The sequence below is a fragment of the Schistocerca piceifrons genome, chromosome 1, assembly GCF_021461385.2.
Source record: "Schistocerca piceifrons isolate TAMUIC-IGC-003096 chromosome 1, iqSchPice1.1, whole genome shotgun sequence".
In the NCBI taxonomy this organism is placed as follows: domain Eukaryota; kingdom Metazoa; phylum Arthropoda; class Insecta; order Orthoptera; family Acrididae; genus Schistocerca; species Schistocerca piceifrons.
Genome location: NC_060138.1, coordinates 844,446,644 through 844,464,687, shown reverse-complemented (window position 1 = coordinate 844,464,687; position 18,044 = coordinate 844,446,644). Strand labels below are relative to the sequence as shown.

Sequence of the window (18,044 nt, the reverse complement as noted above, 5' to 3'; positions counted from 1 at the left end):
TGAAGAATATATCTGTCATTTGACATCGCATTGAACACTCTGTGTAACAATAAAAACTACAATATCTACTGAAAAGGAATATGTCGTGGCAGTTTGTGGCTCATATTCGATTCACAACACAATTCACATTAGACAAAAATTAATTTGCATCTTTATTCAACTGTCATAACTTTTCCCTGTACCAAAGATGTTTAGTGTAAGTCCAGAGTGCATAATATCTTGTTAATTCTTGCCAGTTTAGGTATGTCCGTGTTACGGATACTATATGTTTTATTAAAATAGGTTTTCATCATAAGGTTATTGTGGTAAATTGTAATCATTTGTATTAGTACAGTGCATATCATAATAGTGTTTGTCTGTTAGTTTATTGAACACAACAGTAAACATAAGAGAGAAATTAATCGTCAACACTATATTTTTTGACATAATCTAAACCAGTCTGACAATGCTCAGCTAGTTTAATGATTCCACACATGTAGAAACCTACTCTTTTGGAATTGAAGATGTCAGTCATTAAGCCAAATTTGAAGTGCAATTCCATCCCGAAAGGAATTTTACCAACAGTTGTTCAATAATGAGTGGGAAAGGTAAATATTTGACGGAATAAGACCAAAAGAATAAGTGAATGATGTATGACGTTCTAAAAAAAACTACAGGTTAGTTTTGTTTGTGAAATCAGCAGAGAGAATTATCACGTAGTAGCAACATTTAATGCAGTTTTGCTGGTTGTTCTTCTCCATTACAATATTCTACATAACAATATTGCATAGGAATGCTCAATGAGCGGTGTTGTGACATTCAAACAAAACTGCAATAGTGATCACCCTTTTGGTTTTTGTTGCTTTAAATTAGAGCATGTAGTAATCCTACACCCAACTTCTGATCGTTGCCAGTTTAATGCAGGTGTCACATCGCATGAAGGTTAAATGGTTGCAGTTCACCATGTATGTCAATTATTGAGACTTCCTGAGTGTGGAAAATAATTTGCACTAGAACGATCTCTCTTGAAACAAGAAAATCCTTTTATGGTGTGATTTGTCCAATAGCACATGCCCCAAACAAGGCACAAACCCAAAGCAACAATGCATCACTTATGTTAGATGCTTGTAACTCTATTTTATAACACACAAAAAAAAAGCTCATAATGTTCGGGTATGCAAAGTCCAATAAATAACAGCAAGACATATACTAGAACTTCAGATAAAAAAATGACAGTTGTTCAATACACTCATAGCAACCTACAAGTTATATAATCGCATGGTGCTCACTTGATTTTTTAAAAAGTTATTTCACGGGGAAAACAAACTACAATAAGCTTATCATTGTCAGCAGAAATGTGCCCAAGATGTGCTATTTTCGACTGGTCAGAGGGGAACTAGTGCCAAGTGGCTCTTGGGAATCTCTTGAGCATAAACTGTTCTGATCTTGAAGCAGCCATGAGCTTTTTTGCCGAAGGTTTTGCTAGTTCTGATGGTTAGAAAGTGAAGTAAATGACAATTGAGGTTTCATCAGACTGATATCTTTAGCAGACAGCTGAAATGCAGTTAAAAAAAATAAAATAAAAGGAGGACTGGACTCGAACTTGTGATTCTACATCTACCTTGAATGATATTTACCACTATATGAAGCAGAACCTTCATTGCATGATGTTTACTGCTAGATCATGAGAAGATACAGTACTGTAACGGCCCAAACAGAAGACAGCACCTCCTCCATGCTCTTCCGCATCAAACAGTGTTGCCAGGTCATGCAGGAGGCTGGACTTAGAATTTTATGGGATGGCCAGTTTTATTGGTCACTTGGCCACAACTCGGAGTTAGTCTCTGTGGCAGCCAGGTTTCATGACAGAGTATACAGCAAAGAATAATTATTCAACAGCACATTGTCAATCATGGTAATGAAACTTCGTGGTCTAAAACTGTATTGGTCAGTGTGTATTAGCAGTGTATACCTATAGAACATTAAAGTAAAACTCTATATTTCTGAGTTCTGTTTGTTCTCTGTGTATATATTTTGATTTCTCTGAGGCACTATAAATGTCAATTTCCTCCAGATTGCCCACCAGTCTACCTTTCTCCCTCCTATGCGGTACCTTCAAAGAGTCCTCAATGCTGCTGTGTTGAGATTGTAATCACCCACATGTGTTCTAAATGAGGTTACGCTGTCTTTCTCGTGTTTGTGTGCTCCCTGAATCTAGCAGAGAAACACCTCCCCTGTTTACCTCATGCACAAACTGTCACATGTGCCCCATTGTATTCAGTACATTCCTGATCTCATAAATGGTTTTCTTTAGTGGGTGGGTGGTTTGCCTGACTATTTGCCCCATCAAATTGATTGAGCACTTCTATTTTAATCTTATTTTTACTCCTTTGGGAATAAAGTTTTAGTCAACTAAGTTGAGAGTATCATAATGTGCTCCTGACTTGTTACTCTTTGATGTACTGCTGACTCTATTCTTGCTGCAGTGACTTTTCAGGGCTCACATACAGTTTGTATCTGTGGCACTATTTGACATTTGTACCTATGAAAAATCCAGGATGGAATAACGACAATACAATGAAATGGATAAGATTATTGCTCACAATATAGTGAAGATGTTGAGTCACAGACAGGGACACCAAAAAGACTGCTAAACAAGTAAGCTTTCAGACAAAAGGCTTGTCTAACTCAGAAGGCCTTATGGCCGAAAGCTTGCGCGTTTATCAGTCTTTTTGGTGTGCCTGTATGCAGCTCAACATCTTCACTATGTGATGAGTAACGATCTATCCTTTTCATAATATTTTCATATGTACCTATGACTTATTTACAGACAATAAAGAGTGATTTAGCCCTACACGAACATTATTTTTAACCTGTTTCTATGCCTTAATATACATCAAATCTTGTAAGTGTGCGAATGTTACAGACTATAAATTTGTTTCCGACTGTTATTCTCCTATTATGTTTTTTCTTTGTGCAATATACTAAAAGTTTGTAGATGCCAGACTGTGGTAGAGGAGCTGGAGCTGCAATAGCAAAATAAAAACAGTTACAGTCAAAAGCAAAAAAGTCATCATTTAAGGGACGATATATTTATTTGAATATTGCAAATAAGATGTATGTAGTGTGGGATTTATTTTTTTCAGAAAACAAATCTTTGAAAAAGCAAAAGTCATTAGGAGAAGAGACTTGTAAATAAATGTACAAATAGGCACACAAGGTATCATCATTGTTTGATATCAGTTTATGAAATAAACTTTGTATTAACGGAGTGTTCAATTATAAATTATCCATCGTGAATTAATGTTGATCAGTCTGTTAAAGCAACATAAGAATAATTTTGACATTACTGTACTCCGACCGGTCAGTATGCTGTTTGAGTAATTTATTTACAAATATAAACAGAAATTTTGCATGTTTAGTGATGTGACACCAAAATGAAAATATTTGTTTTTACAATGTAATTCCTTATATTGTTGATAGGCCCCCTGGAGTTTTCTTTATTTGAAATATTTGTTTCTGGTAGACTCATTTGAAATCTTTGTTTCTGATAGGCTCAAATGTGCTCCCTTCAGTGATGTAAATGATTTTAAAATCATATGTTGATTTTAGGATGTGTGTCAAATGTCACAAAATTTGGAATTGTTTGTAAATTTAATTGCTGATAAGATAGCAAATAAATTTGTCAGAAAGTTTATAATAGACTGATTTTGTGATAGCATAACCTGCAGTTACACTGTCAAGTAATCATTACTTCAGAGCCATTTTCTCACTAATTATTGCCACTTGAAAACTGGAGAAATGTCTCTCAACAAAATGTTTCAGAATGGTTGGAAAGAGGTCAAGCATTGGCCATTGCTTTCTGATTTTCATTTTTGTTGTTTCTGAATACTGCATAAAAAGTTGTCAGGATTTCAATTTGCAGGATCCTAGCTCTGTTAGGCTAGGCACAATGGCCCTCCAAATCTGAGGATTCTGTGATGATTCCAGTCCAAAAGAGAGGGGTCGTTGTGAAACTGGCTCTAGTGCCTACATGAAGTTACAGATCAAGCCAAATCTTTGCAGATGTGCATGCAGATCTCTTAGATATATTCTGTATAAGTTTTATTAACATTGAAGATATACATCTGGAAACATCATCCACATTGTGTCACTTCTCAAGGAAAGACCCAACAAGAAATAGGAGATTGTTACTTATCTGCACAAAAGTGTGATGTCTTGAGGTTGTGCTGAGTCACACAATAACTATACGTCTAATTATAATTACAATATTGAATACTACTTGGGCAGTTAGTATCAAATATATTCATGTGTAAAACCTATGTGGAGTTGAGCTGGTTTGGACAGAGGGCTGTTCACACTACAAAAGTACTAATAGTGTTATTTAGGGATACGGTATGTAGAAAAAGCAAATGTGAATGACTGCAAGTGTTGGAGATTTTCCCACTGTGTGCGAGCAAAACTTGAGATGGAGGTAGCTGCAACCTGAAGGACATGAAAGAATACCATATGGTTGAAAACTTTAAAAACAACTTAATGAATACATTTATGTCTCTCTTTTTTTTTAGTGATTTTTCACCACTTCTACCTTTTTAACTAGAAATAAAAAAGTCTGTTTTTAAAAAATTCCGGTGATCCTGCTCAGTGGTAACCCTGGTCCACTTCAGATCAATGAAGTTGAGCACAGTTAGACTTCGTAACACTTAGATGGGTGACTGTCCGAATCTGGCATGCACTGTTCGCTGGCAAGCTGCAGTCAGCACTTATGTGACCAATTGAGGAACTACTTGATTATGAGTGTGGATTGCAAAGTTCTCAGAATGTAATAGAAAAAAAGTGCTTACATCACTGAAACTTTTTTTATTTTTCAATGTAGTCTCCCTGTAGATTAATGCGCTTGGTCCAACGATGTTCCAGTGCCTTGATCCCATATCAAAAATGAGTTCCCTCCAGGTCAGGAAAATAGTTGTAAACTTCGGCTATCAATTCTTGGTTTGAAGTGAATATTCGTCCAACAAGAAAAAATTTTCTTTTTTGGGAATGCAAGGAAGTCAGACAGAGCCATATCAAGTGAATAAGGTGGGTGTGGCAACAGTTCATACCTTAGTTCATGTAATTTTGCCATGGCGGCAGCACATGTGTGGGCGTGCGACAAGAATCACGGCACCGATCTTGCAGATAATTTTTTCATTTGTAATTCTTCAGTTAAAATGTGATATACCATTTCAGATGACATCTGGCAAGTGTGAGCAATTTCACGCACTTTTAATCGGTGTGCTCCATGACCATTTTGCGCACTTTCCCAATGATTTCTGGAGTAGTGACACTGCTCGGACCATCATCTAAACTCTCCCGATCCAATTTAAATTCATTTGTCCACTTGGCAACAGTTGAATATGAAGGAGCAGAATCCCCAGTGTATTCTGAAAATTATCATGAATGTCCTTTGCTTTCATACCTTTCTTCACAAAGTATTTAATCACTGCTCAAATCTCGGAATTTTTTTTTTTTCCATCTTTGCAAATGATGATGTGGGAACACCAACAGAGCAACATCACCGCCACAGCTTTCTTTCAATAGCACTGACGTGGCACTTGTTTAGAGGGAACAGTCCGATGAATATCACGTGAACAACTTGTCGTGCTAGCGTTGACCTCTCATGGTGGTTCTGAGAACTTTTCAAACCACCCTCATAATTTAGAAGTAGCGGCTTTGGTCATGAAAACTGCCAATGGCTGGGAGAGCAGTGTGTTGACCGCATGCTGCTTCATATATGGATCCAGTGACTCCTATGGGCCAAGGATGACACAGTGCCTGAGTCTGAAGTTCTGTTTTCACAGAGTTTGGTTGTTGATTATATATTGAATATTCACTATATTATATGACAGGCTTTAAATATATGAGAGGGCAGGCTTTCAGATTGCAATAAATCAATCAAGACATGGGGAAACTCCACTTTCTGCATGCTGCGACAATATTTCACGTGCAGTAGAACAAATATTACATGCTAGTATTTGCATAAAACCACAGCTGTAGTCCAGTATAATGGCAACTTTGGACAGCAGTGTACAGTGTTTGTAGGTGATGTGTGACATATCATTAAGATGTTGCTACATTTTCCTATGTACTGGAGCTGTGTAATTTCAAGGATTTATCTAGTGTGAATAAGCAGTATAGAGAATGGGGAGTATCTGTTGCGCCACATTAACCTCAATGATTTTCGAGTTAATAGATGAAACAGCAAGATCAACCATTGTTCCATCCACAGTTACCTTGAAAACCATTGTAAATTTACATCATGGACTATAGCAGTGTATTCTTTCTTTCTTTTTAGGGGTATACCATTTTGCCTTCCTTCTCCTTCAGTTTCTTCTCTCTTTTTCAATTCAAGAAAATGTCAGAGGACTCCATCACTATATGGAAGTTCTCTCTCTCTCTCTCTCTCTCTCTCTCTCTCTCTCTCTCTCTCTCTTCCAATGACCATTTATCTGCCAGCAGTAATCTGTTTTCCAATGTAGCAATGATTTGTGTGGCACTGTAGTTGCAACAGAGTAGTTGTGATCCTTAAGTCACCTGCACATGGAGAGAGAAAATGAATGGTGTATAATTTTACAATGTTTTAAATGTATTTCACTGTATTAATGGAAGAGTCTCCTTTGTTTGCTATGTTGATTCCTCTGACCTTGTCCTCAAGATCTACTTACCTCAAGAGTTCACTGTATTTGATGCTATATTGTACAGAGTATTGAATGCACTGGAGCAGATTAGATGTGCTGCAACTGCAAAATTTCTCGTACGTGCCGGCTCCCTGGGTGTTCTTAACACTCTATAACAGTTGTACCTAGCAGCTAATGAAGACCAGAATATCCAGGATGCCCTCCTACACCTACAAAAGGTCTTTCTACTGGGTGCCAGGAAACATGGGTAGTAAATGAAACAAAGTGACAGATGTAGCAGCCAACAAGAAGTGTTGTGATTGTCAGGTAGTTCATTGTGGCATCCCTTAACACGCTATCACTTCAATGATGAGGTACTCAGTCACACATTGATGGGAAGAAGCAACAAACGGTGAATAAGAAAGTCAGCACCTTGGCTGTGGCATGCCTCCTTCCAGTCATCCAGAAGGCTTCTTGATCCAGTGAGAGACCCATTGAATTTGTGTTTTTGGCATATACAGGGTGTTACAAAAAGGTACAGCCAAACGTTCAGGAAACATTCCTCACACACAAATAAAGAAAAGATGTTATGTGGACATGTGTACGGAAACGCTTAATTTCCATGTTAGAGCTCATTTTAGTTTCGTCAGTATGTACTGTACTTCCTTGATTCACCACCATGATTTCATACGGGATACTCTACCTGTGCTGCTAGAACATGTGCCTTTACAAGTATGACACAACATGTGGTTCATGCACGATGGAGCTCTTGCACATTTCAGTCGAAGTGTTCGTACGCTTCTCAACAACAGATTTGGTGACTGATGGATTGGTAGAGGCGAGCCAATTCCATGGCCTCCACGCTCTCCTGACCTCAACCCTCTTGACTTTCATTTATGGAGGCAGTTGAAAGCTCTTGTCTACGTAACCCCGGTACCAAATGTAGACTCTTCGTGCTCGTATTGTGGATGGCTGTGATACAATACGCCATTCTCCAGGGCTGCATCAGTGCATCAGGGATTCCATGCGACGGAGGGTGGATACATGTATCCTCGCTAACGGAGGACATTTTGAACATTTCCTGTAACAAAGTGTTTGAAGTCACGCTGGTACGTTTTGTTGCTGTGTGTTTCCATTCCATGATTAATGTGATTTGAAGAGAAGTAATAAAATGAGCTCTAACATGGAAAGTAAGCGTTTCCGGACACATGTCCACGTAACATATTTTCTTTCTTTGTGTGTGAGGAATGTTTCCTGAAAGATTGGCCGTACCTTTTTGTAACACCCTGTAGATAACAGTGCCCAACATTTGAATTTACTGTGTTTATGTTTAGAGAAGAGAGCAAGAACTAATTTACTGATAGATTTGCTTCCTATTTTTATTGACTATGACACAAATGTGGATGACTTTAAAGTTTCTGTGAAATGTCAAACTTGAAGGAAAAAGTTTTAGGTAGAAGTTTTTGATGTGTTGTCACTGTGGCTGGCTCACCCGTGTTTTTTATAATTGATCAACCAGCACATATATCTTTGTAATTATTTTAGCTTTTCTCTTATATTACTTGTGTTTTGATAGTTTTAGAACCATTATTACTCTATCTTCCAGCATTTGGGATAGTGTGATTTTGTGGTTGACATTGGGTTATACTGGTAGAGAGAGAGAGAGAGAGAGAGAGAGAGAGAGAGAGAGAGTAATTTTTATATCAGATTGCCTCCTACTTACTTTTTGACATTTCAGAAGTTTTAAGTGCATTCATTTCTACTAATTTCCATAAGTGTGCGACCATGGTTGACTACCTGTCCTCTCCTCATTAATTGTGTGTGATTCATATGTTTGTATGTCTGACTCATATTTTCCTTGTATTAAGCTGACAGATCATGTGTCATTGTAAAATGATGATCACAGGTGAATAAATGATTAATGCATATATGTTGCAAAATATATTAATTTTTGTGCATAGTTATCTAATGTTTTGCTCATTTATTTTAGCAAAAGTGAAAGTGAAAAGTGAAAATATGGTCAGAATTCTTAAGCCAAAACTGAAGTTTTCTTATTTGTTTATTCAAATCCCATTTCTTATTTACAAATTCACATGTGTGAAGGAGAAAGAGTTTTTGATGTTATTTGTCACGAACAAACAAAGCAAGACACAAAGAATAAATTTAATAGGTTCTACATATTACCTTCTAAATATCCTTTGTGTCTGTATACTTTGAAAATATGTGTTAGTTTTGATATGTTTGAATCAATTTTTCCTACTCCTTAAGTCCTCAGTAGTGTGGAAAATTTTTCATACGACCGTTGTCAAGAACATCCACTATCAATTTTGCTTTTGTCATTAATTAACTATACTATCATTACTGGTTGTTTAATACTGCTACTATATTCTGTATTTTTATAAGAAAGGATGGTCCCTCATAACCTTATGTATATCATTCAGTGCTGGCCTGAGCAACAGACAGGACTCAGAACAAAAGCAGATTTCTTTGCAATTTGTAAACCCAAACAACCGCCAATGTGACAAGGTAGTCTCAGTTCAGTAATGTTCTAAGAGTGCCATGGTACGCTCTCTTGTCTCGCGTGGTGTGTTCTAACAAGATAATCGGTTGTTCAAAGGTGTTTTAGTGTTTAGTGAAACGTCTTATTTCTTGTTGTTGTGGGTTAGTCACCATGTTTTAGACATTGGTAGAACCATTAAATCCTTTCAGTTGTTTAAAAAGTCATTAACAATAAAGGTGCCTTAAAGAACTGAAATATGTTGTCATATGTGATTACCAAGAAAGTATTAGTTCATTAGATGAAGTTTATTTTATCTTTTTCTGTCGATAGTTCTGTATTTCGATAACTATTTATTTCTTTGCATATTTTAAAGTTGTTTTAATTTTCTGTTTACAGAAATGCCAGAATTTCTGCACAGAGGTAGCATGGATGATGGCAATAGTGACGCAGCTGGTCTGAGGGCTGTCTCAGATGATGAATCTCTCCCTGTTGAGGATTCTAACAGGGATATCTCTCTGAGGAAAAATGCCTTTGAACAGAAGTGTGGTATTAATGTAATTATGCATACAGATGACAATAACAGTGACAGTGAAATATCTACTAGTAATTTCTCTCCACACAATGAAGTTGTAAACGGAGTTTCGGAACTATCAAAAGATGGAATATCAGAAGAAGAATCTAAAGATGCCCATTTTAATGTAGAGCCAAGAAATGGAATGAACAAAGATGAGGATTCTATTGATGATTTTTGTGATGTTGGTGCAGAGTTCTCTTCGCAAGATTTTGTTCCAAAATCTCTAGGGTTGAAAGATGAAATATCAGAAAGTGAGGATGGTGGTGATGGCGATGGTGATGGTCCTATTGCTGCTTTAAAGTACACTGTTTCAGATGAAGCAACAGGTGATGGTCTGGATGAAGATAGTAGTAATCCAAAAATAAACGTAATTCAAGAAAATGCAGTGACAAATGAGCAGGACAAGATGGAAAAGAAATTGTGTTCCAGTGAGGCATCAAAAAGTGGATTGTGTGATGATTATTGTGCTGATGGTGGTGATGAAAATAATGACTGTCAAAGGAGGAATAAGACAGAAAAGACCATAAAACCTTCAGTTGTAGAAGACTATCTCTCAGATGAAAATTCATCAGACAAAGAAACTTCTAAAGTTGTCTCTGATGACGAAAGTGGTGGAGGCAAATTAGAAGATGGACAGTTTAAAGGAATATCCAGTGAGACTTCTTCTGAAGATGAGACTGCCAAGGGAGGTACATCTGCAGATGGAAAATTACACGAAATTGAGAGGGATACTTCTGAAGATGATGATCCTAAAGAGGCTATACGAGAAGGTAAACAGCTAAAAGAAATCTCAGAAGACAATTCTTCTGAAGGTGGATCTGCTGTTGGATACACATTAGATGATGATTATGGCACCGAAAAATGTAATGCACCTTCTGAACACAATAATGATGAAATTTCAGAAGATGAGAGCATAAAAAGCAATTTCGGAGTAAGAGAAGATTCCTTGGAGAGGAAAACTTTGTCTTATGGTGACTTGCAGCGCAGTTCTGCAGAAGAGTATGAAAAGAGTGATGCTTCAGGTAATGAGAGTGATGGTGATTCATCAGATTATTCCAGCCCCCACGAGAATGATTCCTATGGCTTTGACGAGCATGTCAAACCCTCAGGAGATGAACATATTTCTTCATCCGACAGTGAATCATTTGATAAAGCTTCTATGATAGATTCTGAAGAGAAGTCTTCTCCTAGTCATGACTTCAAACATCAAACAACAGAGTGCAGTTTGTCTCCAAACAGACATAAATATATGGATGTCAGGAAAGGCAAAACTGAAACTTTTAGTGAAGATTCATATGATGATAAAGCTGTGAACAGTGGTTCAGAAGATGTAAAATCTCACGTGCATCTTTCACAGGATGGGAGTTGTGAGGCAAATGATGGGGAGACTGAAACAAATAATGATGAATGTAGGAGAGGCATTCAGGCAACAGTTGCTGCTGAAGATGAGAGTTCAAACCTGGTAACCACTGATAACATGAGAGAACAAATAAGACGAAATGAAAGGGGCACATTTCAGACAGAAACAGAAATGATGGGTTGTTCCTCCACTGTAGGTAACAAAGGGGATGAGAATTATATTGATATGTCTCCTTCTAATAAAGATAAAAAATGTGAAATTTCAGAAGAGGAAGGCTCTGAAGTTGCTGCTAACCTTGGTGAAGAATCAAAGACTTTATCTGAGACAGAGCTCCATGGTGAGAGTGTACTTGAATGTGAAGATAGAGAAGAAGCACCAGGTTTAAAAGAAGAAAGAAGCATGGGAAATCAGACTTATGAAAATGTTTTAAAGGAAAATATGTGTGAAAATTCCTTCACCAGAAAACCAGAAAATGAAAATGATAATTGTCAGATCAGTTATGAAGGAAAGTCATTAAAGCCTGAAGATGAATCAGTAAAATTAGAATATTTTAACTGTCTTTCCAAAGATAAATCTTCAGAACATGAACAATTGAAACATGAAGACAACAGAACTAGTAGTGATAGTGAAGAAAATAATGTACAAGGGAAGGGTACTGATGGAACTGGAGATACATTGTCTTCTGTATTTAATGTTTCAGATGATGACAGAAACACAGACAGCCCTTGTCAGATTTTGGACGATAATGAACAGAAGGATGCAGGTTTGGAAGGTCTTAATCTGTCAATTGTACCACAGGATAATCATTCAGATGACGGATGTAGTTCACAGGTTCAAGTGGAAAATATTAAAAATGTTGCATGGAATGATGATGGTGGTGATCTGTTTAGCTCTGGTGTTGAGTCTGTGGCAAATAATGAGTCAGACAACAGTGTCAGAAATTTAGCATCCCTTGATGAGATACGTGAGACTAAGACCTCAGAAGATATAAATGCAGGTGAACACGAAAGAAAAGAAAAAGGTGAAATTATTGATGATAATGACAAACTGTTCGAACAACAAAAAGAGACTAAAAGAGATGCAGTTCAAGAGCATGGAGAGGAATGCGAAACAACTCAAAGTTTAGTTTATGTTGAAAGCAAGGAAAGTGATACAGGAAGTAGAGAAACTCAGAATAGGGAAGTTAATTTTAAAGGAAGTAATAGTAATGCTCTGTCTGACTTGCAAATGGAATCACTGTGTACTGAAAGCAGCAGAACCATTTCACTTGAAGAAAAAGCAGCAGGGGTTCTGTCCTGCGGTCAGCATGATAGTTTGGTAACTGACAAGGAGACTATATTTGTTGAAGATAGTGTTGCTGTGGCATTAGATCGTCATCAAATGCCATCTACATCTCATTTAGCAGTTTCTGATTTGAAAAATAAAGCTGATGTGAGGGAAATGGATTCTGGCCTTATATCTTCTGAGACGTGTGAATCTGAAGCTGATAATTCACAGAGAAATTTATTAGGAAATGATAAGCCAGAAAATTATTCTGCCGATAGCACTGGCAATATATCTTGTGAGACAGATGAATCTGATGCAGATGAATCAAAGAAAAGTTTATTAGGAAGTGATAACCTAGAAAATGTGCCTGAAGTTGTGCCTCCAAACACAATTGAAAGGAAAGTGGAACACTTTGTCCCTATTAAATCAAATACTCCAGATCATATGAAAATTGATGAGACAGTTAATGACAGGAAGTTTTGTTCAGACAACACTAAATTAGAGGATGCCAGACAGGAAGAAGAGAAAGAGGAACAGCATGTGCAGGAGGAGGTGGAGGAAGAGGAAGAGGAGGTGGTGGAGGAGGAGGAGGAGGAGGAGCAGGTGGACAAGGAGGAACAGGTTGAGGTTGAGGAGGAGGAGCAGGTTGAGGAGGAGGAGCAGATTGAGGAGGAGAAGCAGATTGCAGGGGAGGAGCAGCAGATTGCAGGGGAGGAGCAGCAGATTGCAGGGGAGGAGCAGCAGATTGCAGGGGAGGAGCAGCAGATTGCAGGGGAGGAGCAGCAGATTGCCGAGGAGGAGCAGCAGATTGCCGAGGAGGAGCAGCAGATTGCCGAGGAGGAGCAGCAGATTGCCGAGGAGGAGCAGCAGATTGCCGAGGAGGAGCAGCAGATTGCCGAGGAGGAGCAGCAGATTGCCGAGAAGGAGCAAGTGGAGGAAGAACAGGTGGAGGAGGAGCAGCTGGAGGAGGAACAGGTGGAGGAGCAGCTGGAGGAAGAGCAGGCGGAGAAGCAGCAGGCGGAGGAGGAGCAGGCAGAGGAGGAGGAGGAGGCGGAGAAGCAGCGGGTGGATGAGGAGCAGGCAGGGGAGGAGCAGCTGGAGGAAGAGCAGGCGGTGGAGGAGCAGCTGGAGGAGGAGCAGCTGGAGGAGGAGCAGCTGGAGGAGGAGCAGCTGGAGGAAGAGCAGGCGGAGAAGCAGCAGGCTGAGGAGGAGCAGGCTGAGGAGGAGCAGGCGGAGGAGGAGCAGGCGGAGGAGGAGCAGGCAGAGGAGGAGCAGCTGGAGGAAGAGCAGGAGGAAAAGCAGCAGGTGGATAAGGAGCAGGCAGAGGATGTGAAGGAGGAGCAGAAGGTGGTGGTGGAGGAGGAGGAGGAGGTAAGAAATGAAGAAACAAAGGTTGGAGATGAGCCAGCTGCCACTACCCATCAGGAATGTGACAGTGTATCAAATTCATGTCCTCAGAATCCTGTGGAAGAGTCTGTACAGAAGGATTTTATCCCTCACACTTCTAAAGACAATTTATCTCGTGAGGAAATGTCACCCTGCACAGAGATTTCAACTGATCCTGCACATGAAACATCTGGTCTTCGTGTTGAATGTGAAGGAGAATTAATCCAAGAAGAGAGTACAAATGTAAATGAAAAAATAATTATTGGACAAATTTCAAAGGATACGGCTTCCCACTCTGCTGCTGAAAAATCAGAAAATGTTGACATTTGTCAAAAGCATTCCAAAGATGAAACAATAGATCACATTGAGGATGCGAAAGTAAGAGAAAGTGAGGAAACTATATCAGTAAAAAATGGAAATGGGCTAGAAATAGCAGCTGAAAATGTAGCTAGTGAGTACTTAACTGGAGTCCATGATATATCAGCTGATGTGGGCATTCAATCAGAATGTGCTGAAAAGCCAACTAAAATAGAATTACCATTGACTAATGGCACCGATTGTCAGCAAATGGTAGAAGGTGATGCTATGGAGACATGTAATTTAACAGATACGCACACAGAACAGAGAAAATCACACCAGGGAAATATAGTGAATGATATACAGTCAGAACAAATAGTGAAGAAGGCCAGCATATTGGAAAATGAAACTGCAAGTGATTATGTGTCTCATGGAGACCAAGTAAATAATGATTCGAGAAAGCGGAAACTGTCTTCATCACCAGAAGATGAGCCCATTTTGAAAGAGGATTGCAGTCGTCAATTCAAAGGCTTTAAGAAACGTATACTAGCACAAGCTTCCTTGGAAGTAGCTGATGAACAGATGCACCACCAGCAACAGACACTACCAAAGCCTGAAGAGCTGCAGCCAGACTTGGTAGATTCGTTTAGCACTCCACTCACAGAGTACGCACAATATCTTGGATTGCAGCCAATTGTAAAGTTCAAATGTTATCTCTGTGGAGAAACTGGCTTTCCATCGATCTTGTCGTTACAGGAGCACCAGTGTAGCTGTCTAAAGACCTCAGGAACAAGACCAGTCCTCCAGCAGCCTGCAGTACCAGACATGGTAACTGCAGAAGGGGAGTGTCCTACTGTTGGAATGGCAGCAGCTACAGCTGCAGACCCAGCTGATGTTTCTGGAACACCTTCAACAAACTTTAGAATCTCACGCAAAGTGTATCTCTGCTCTGTCTGTGGTACATACTATGAAAATTGGAATCTTTTTCTTCATATGAAGGAGATGCACCGGCGATTCATCTGCCTTTTCTGCTTGGCAATGTTTACTGACGCTGGAATGTTGGCCACCCATCTCTCTGGAGAGCATTCAGTGACTGATCGCTTGTATGACACACAGGAAGGTTTTCGTGCAGAAATCGCAGATGAAGCATGCTTTCTTGTCTGTTGTGATTGTGAAAGAATTTTTGCTCATACTGATAATTTCTATGAGCATGTTTGCCCGACACCACCATCTGTTGAAAAACACCTGCAGCACCAGCAACCACAAGACCCAAAACAGCTGCAGAAGCATCGGCGACAACAACAAAAACAGAAGCAACTTGAACAAAGTAACCAGCATATACAAGGAATGTGTTCTCTGTGTGGATTACGTGGAGCTCACTTTCCAACATGCCGCCGGGCTTCATCCAACAGTAATGCCCTTACTACTCTTGTGGATGGTTCTGGGGCTGTTACGGAACTATCACCTCTAGATGGTGAGCATCAGTCAGAGAGACAACCAGTTACAAAGACAGACACAATAAGGAAACGCTCTGGGAAGGGGAAAGTTACTTCAAAGACACTTCCAAGTGGAGACGTTGAAGCGGAAGCAGATGGAGATGAAGATTATGATATTAGTCATGCAGCAAGTTTCTGTCAGATCAACATTCATGAAACACCAGCAGATAAACCTAAAGCTTCTGACCAAAGCTCATCATTGACACCAGTGCCAAAGATGACACTTAAGACAAAAAATATAACCACAGCTGTTCTTTCAAATAACAGTGTCACAAAGAAAAATTTTGTGTCTGTGGTGAAGCAAGAATCTGATACATCTGGAATTCACCATAAATTAGAAGAGACTCCTGCTGTACCAGAGTCCCAAAGACCAAAAAAGACTACAGAATCTACAACAGTGGCAAACATCAAGTCAGGAAAGCGTGGTGCGTCCTGTTCACCTGTGCCTACATCTGAAGGGAAGAAACCGAAATTCGATCAGTTAAAAGATCAAATAAAGGAACCTGATGAAGGCACTGAGGAACCTCGAGTCCAAACTTCGAGTCCAGTCCCAGAGTCAGATAGCTCAAGCAGCCACAGCCAAGACTCTGATCGTTTGCACATAAATACACAGGAATCAGAAAGTGTTGACGGGCAAAGTTGTGCAGATGAAGATGATGCAGCAATGAAAGATGCAGCAAAGGACCCTGAAGCCACTGATGCAGATAGAACAGAAGAAAATTCATCTTCTGAGAAACAGCTGACACCTGCAACTACAAAAACTGAACATCCAAGGCATAGAATTTCTGAATCTGACTCTGAATCTTCAGGATCACCAAATGACATTCCGAGCCACAAGAGTGAAGACTCAAGTTCCAGTTCAGATGCAGAAGGGGTGTCTTCGAGTGAAGAAAGAAAACAAGACATACCTCCAGAAGCTGAAACCAAGCAGAAATCTGAAGATATGTCAGATGATGGGGGAGGAACGGCCGAAGAACCTGAGTCAGGTGGTGAGGAAAGTAGTAAAGATTCACCTGCACTTGTTGTAGATGAAGCAGCTGCTGATGGTAAGAAGGATAGTGGGAGTGGAACTAGTCAGCCCACCACAATAGCTGAAGGTGGTGAAATTCAGGTAGCTGGAGATGATGTCCCTGCTCTTGAGCTAACCCTGGAAGAACAACCTGAAGCTATGACCTTACAAGCACTTGTGAAAGAATGTGTGAGAGTGTCCTGCAACTCCTGTGTGTTCTGCAATCATGCAAAGAAAATTGCAGTAAATGGTTCACAACTCGCTCTCCATTTACTTGCTGAGCACCGTTTTGAGCCAGTTGTTTGTACAGATACAGCTGACCTGAAACCAGTACCTGCTGATGGATTCACAGCAAGGCTTAAAGAGGCTGTGCATAATCTCCATGAAGCATTCTTCAACACTGATTCATATGATAGTACAGCTGAACCGTCAGAAGCATCAACTGCTGAGCAGGGTGATAGTTCTCATGTTTATGACCGTAGCTATGAGTGTTTCCACTGTCATTTTGTTACAACATTACACAAAGAGTTATATGTCCATAATCGTAAAATGCATCAAAAAACAATATTGCTTTGTGTTATGTGCAAATCAAACTTCTATAGCTACAGTGAACTATTGTGCCACATATGCCCCGGTTTATATGCACCTGATGCTGATATCTCATTCCGCTGCTGTCTTTGCTCAGTAGACAAATTACCTTCAGCTTTTCGATTGATGGTGCATCTTCGGAAGCGTCATCATGCGTGTGATGTCTGTTTGGAGGCGACAGGTGACCAACAACGTCTCTCAAACCACGTTTGGAAACACAAGCTTCACCACTTGTGCTATAGGTGTGGAATTGCATATAGAAATAAACCTGATATCACCAAGCATCTATTTTGGAAGCATGGTACTGAGAGTGTGCTTTGCAAGAAGTGCTTGCAAAAAAAATGGCCTCATGTATACCATTTCTGCATTCCTCCAACAGCATTTAACTGTGAAGAATGTGGTACTAGCTTTGCGCGAGCAGTTGCACTGAAGGTACATCGTCGTCTGCATTCTGGTGATCGCCCTTATACTTGTGAAGACTGTTCGGATTCTTTTATTTCACGCAAATTACTGGCTCGACACCGGCGTTTAAAACATGCACCACCTGAACCGTTACTTCCACTGCCATCATCACTGGAGAATAATGCTATTACACACAGTGAGCGAGAATTTCCAGCTACATTAGATGCAGAGGACAGCTCCATTAGAGATGCTGAAACAGATAAAATTCAGTCATCATTGGAAAACAAAACGTCAGTTAATTTAGATAAAAGAACTGATAACCAAATGTCTGGCCCTGGAGAAAAAGAAAGTGATGTTGCAGTAAAGAAAAACAAGGTAAGACTGAAGATGCACTTCATTTCATTTCATTTCTTCCTTCCTTCCAATTTTTACAGTGGTACTTGCCCCAGTTTACAATTGTTTACAATTGTAGTATTGCAATTACTGTAATTCTTTTGTCTTTTAAAATCTCGGGTAACAAAGTTTTACAAA

The 18,044-nt window shown here is 39.5% G+C and overlaps 2 protein-coding genes across 2 annotated transcripts in view; both read left to right on the top strand.

Moving 5' to 3' along the window:
- LOC124775703 (trichohyalin-like) overlaps positions 1-13,861 on the top strand; it is a 41,794-nt gene extending 27,933 nt beyond the window's left edge. Inside the window, exons 3-4 of the mRNA XM_047250534.1 lie at positions 9,532-13,807; positions 13,846-13,861. Of these exons, the coding sequence (XP_047106490.1) occupies positions 9,532-13,807; positions 13,846-13,861 (4,292 nt within the window). The remainder of the gene's footprint in view (positions 1-9,531; positions 13,808-13,845) is intronic.
- The window catches only part of LOC124715327, a 57,208-nt gene continuing 52,885 nt past the window's right edge, over positions 13,722-18,044 (top strand). The window contains exon 1 of the mRNA XM_047243090.1: positions 13,722-17,888. Within this exon, the coding sequence (XP_047099046.1) occupies positions 13,866-17,888 (4,023 nt within the window). The 5' untranslated portion in view covers positions 13,722-13,865. The remainder of the gene's footprint in view (positions 17,889-18,044) is intronic.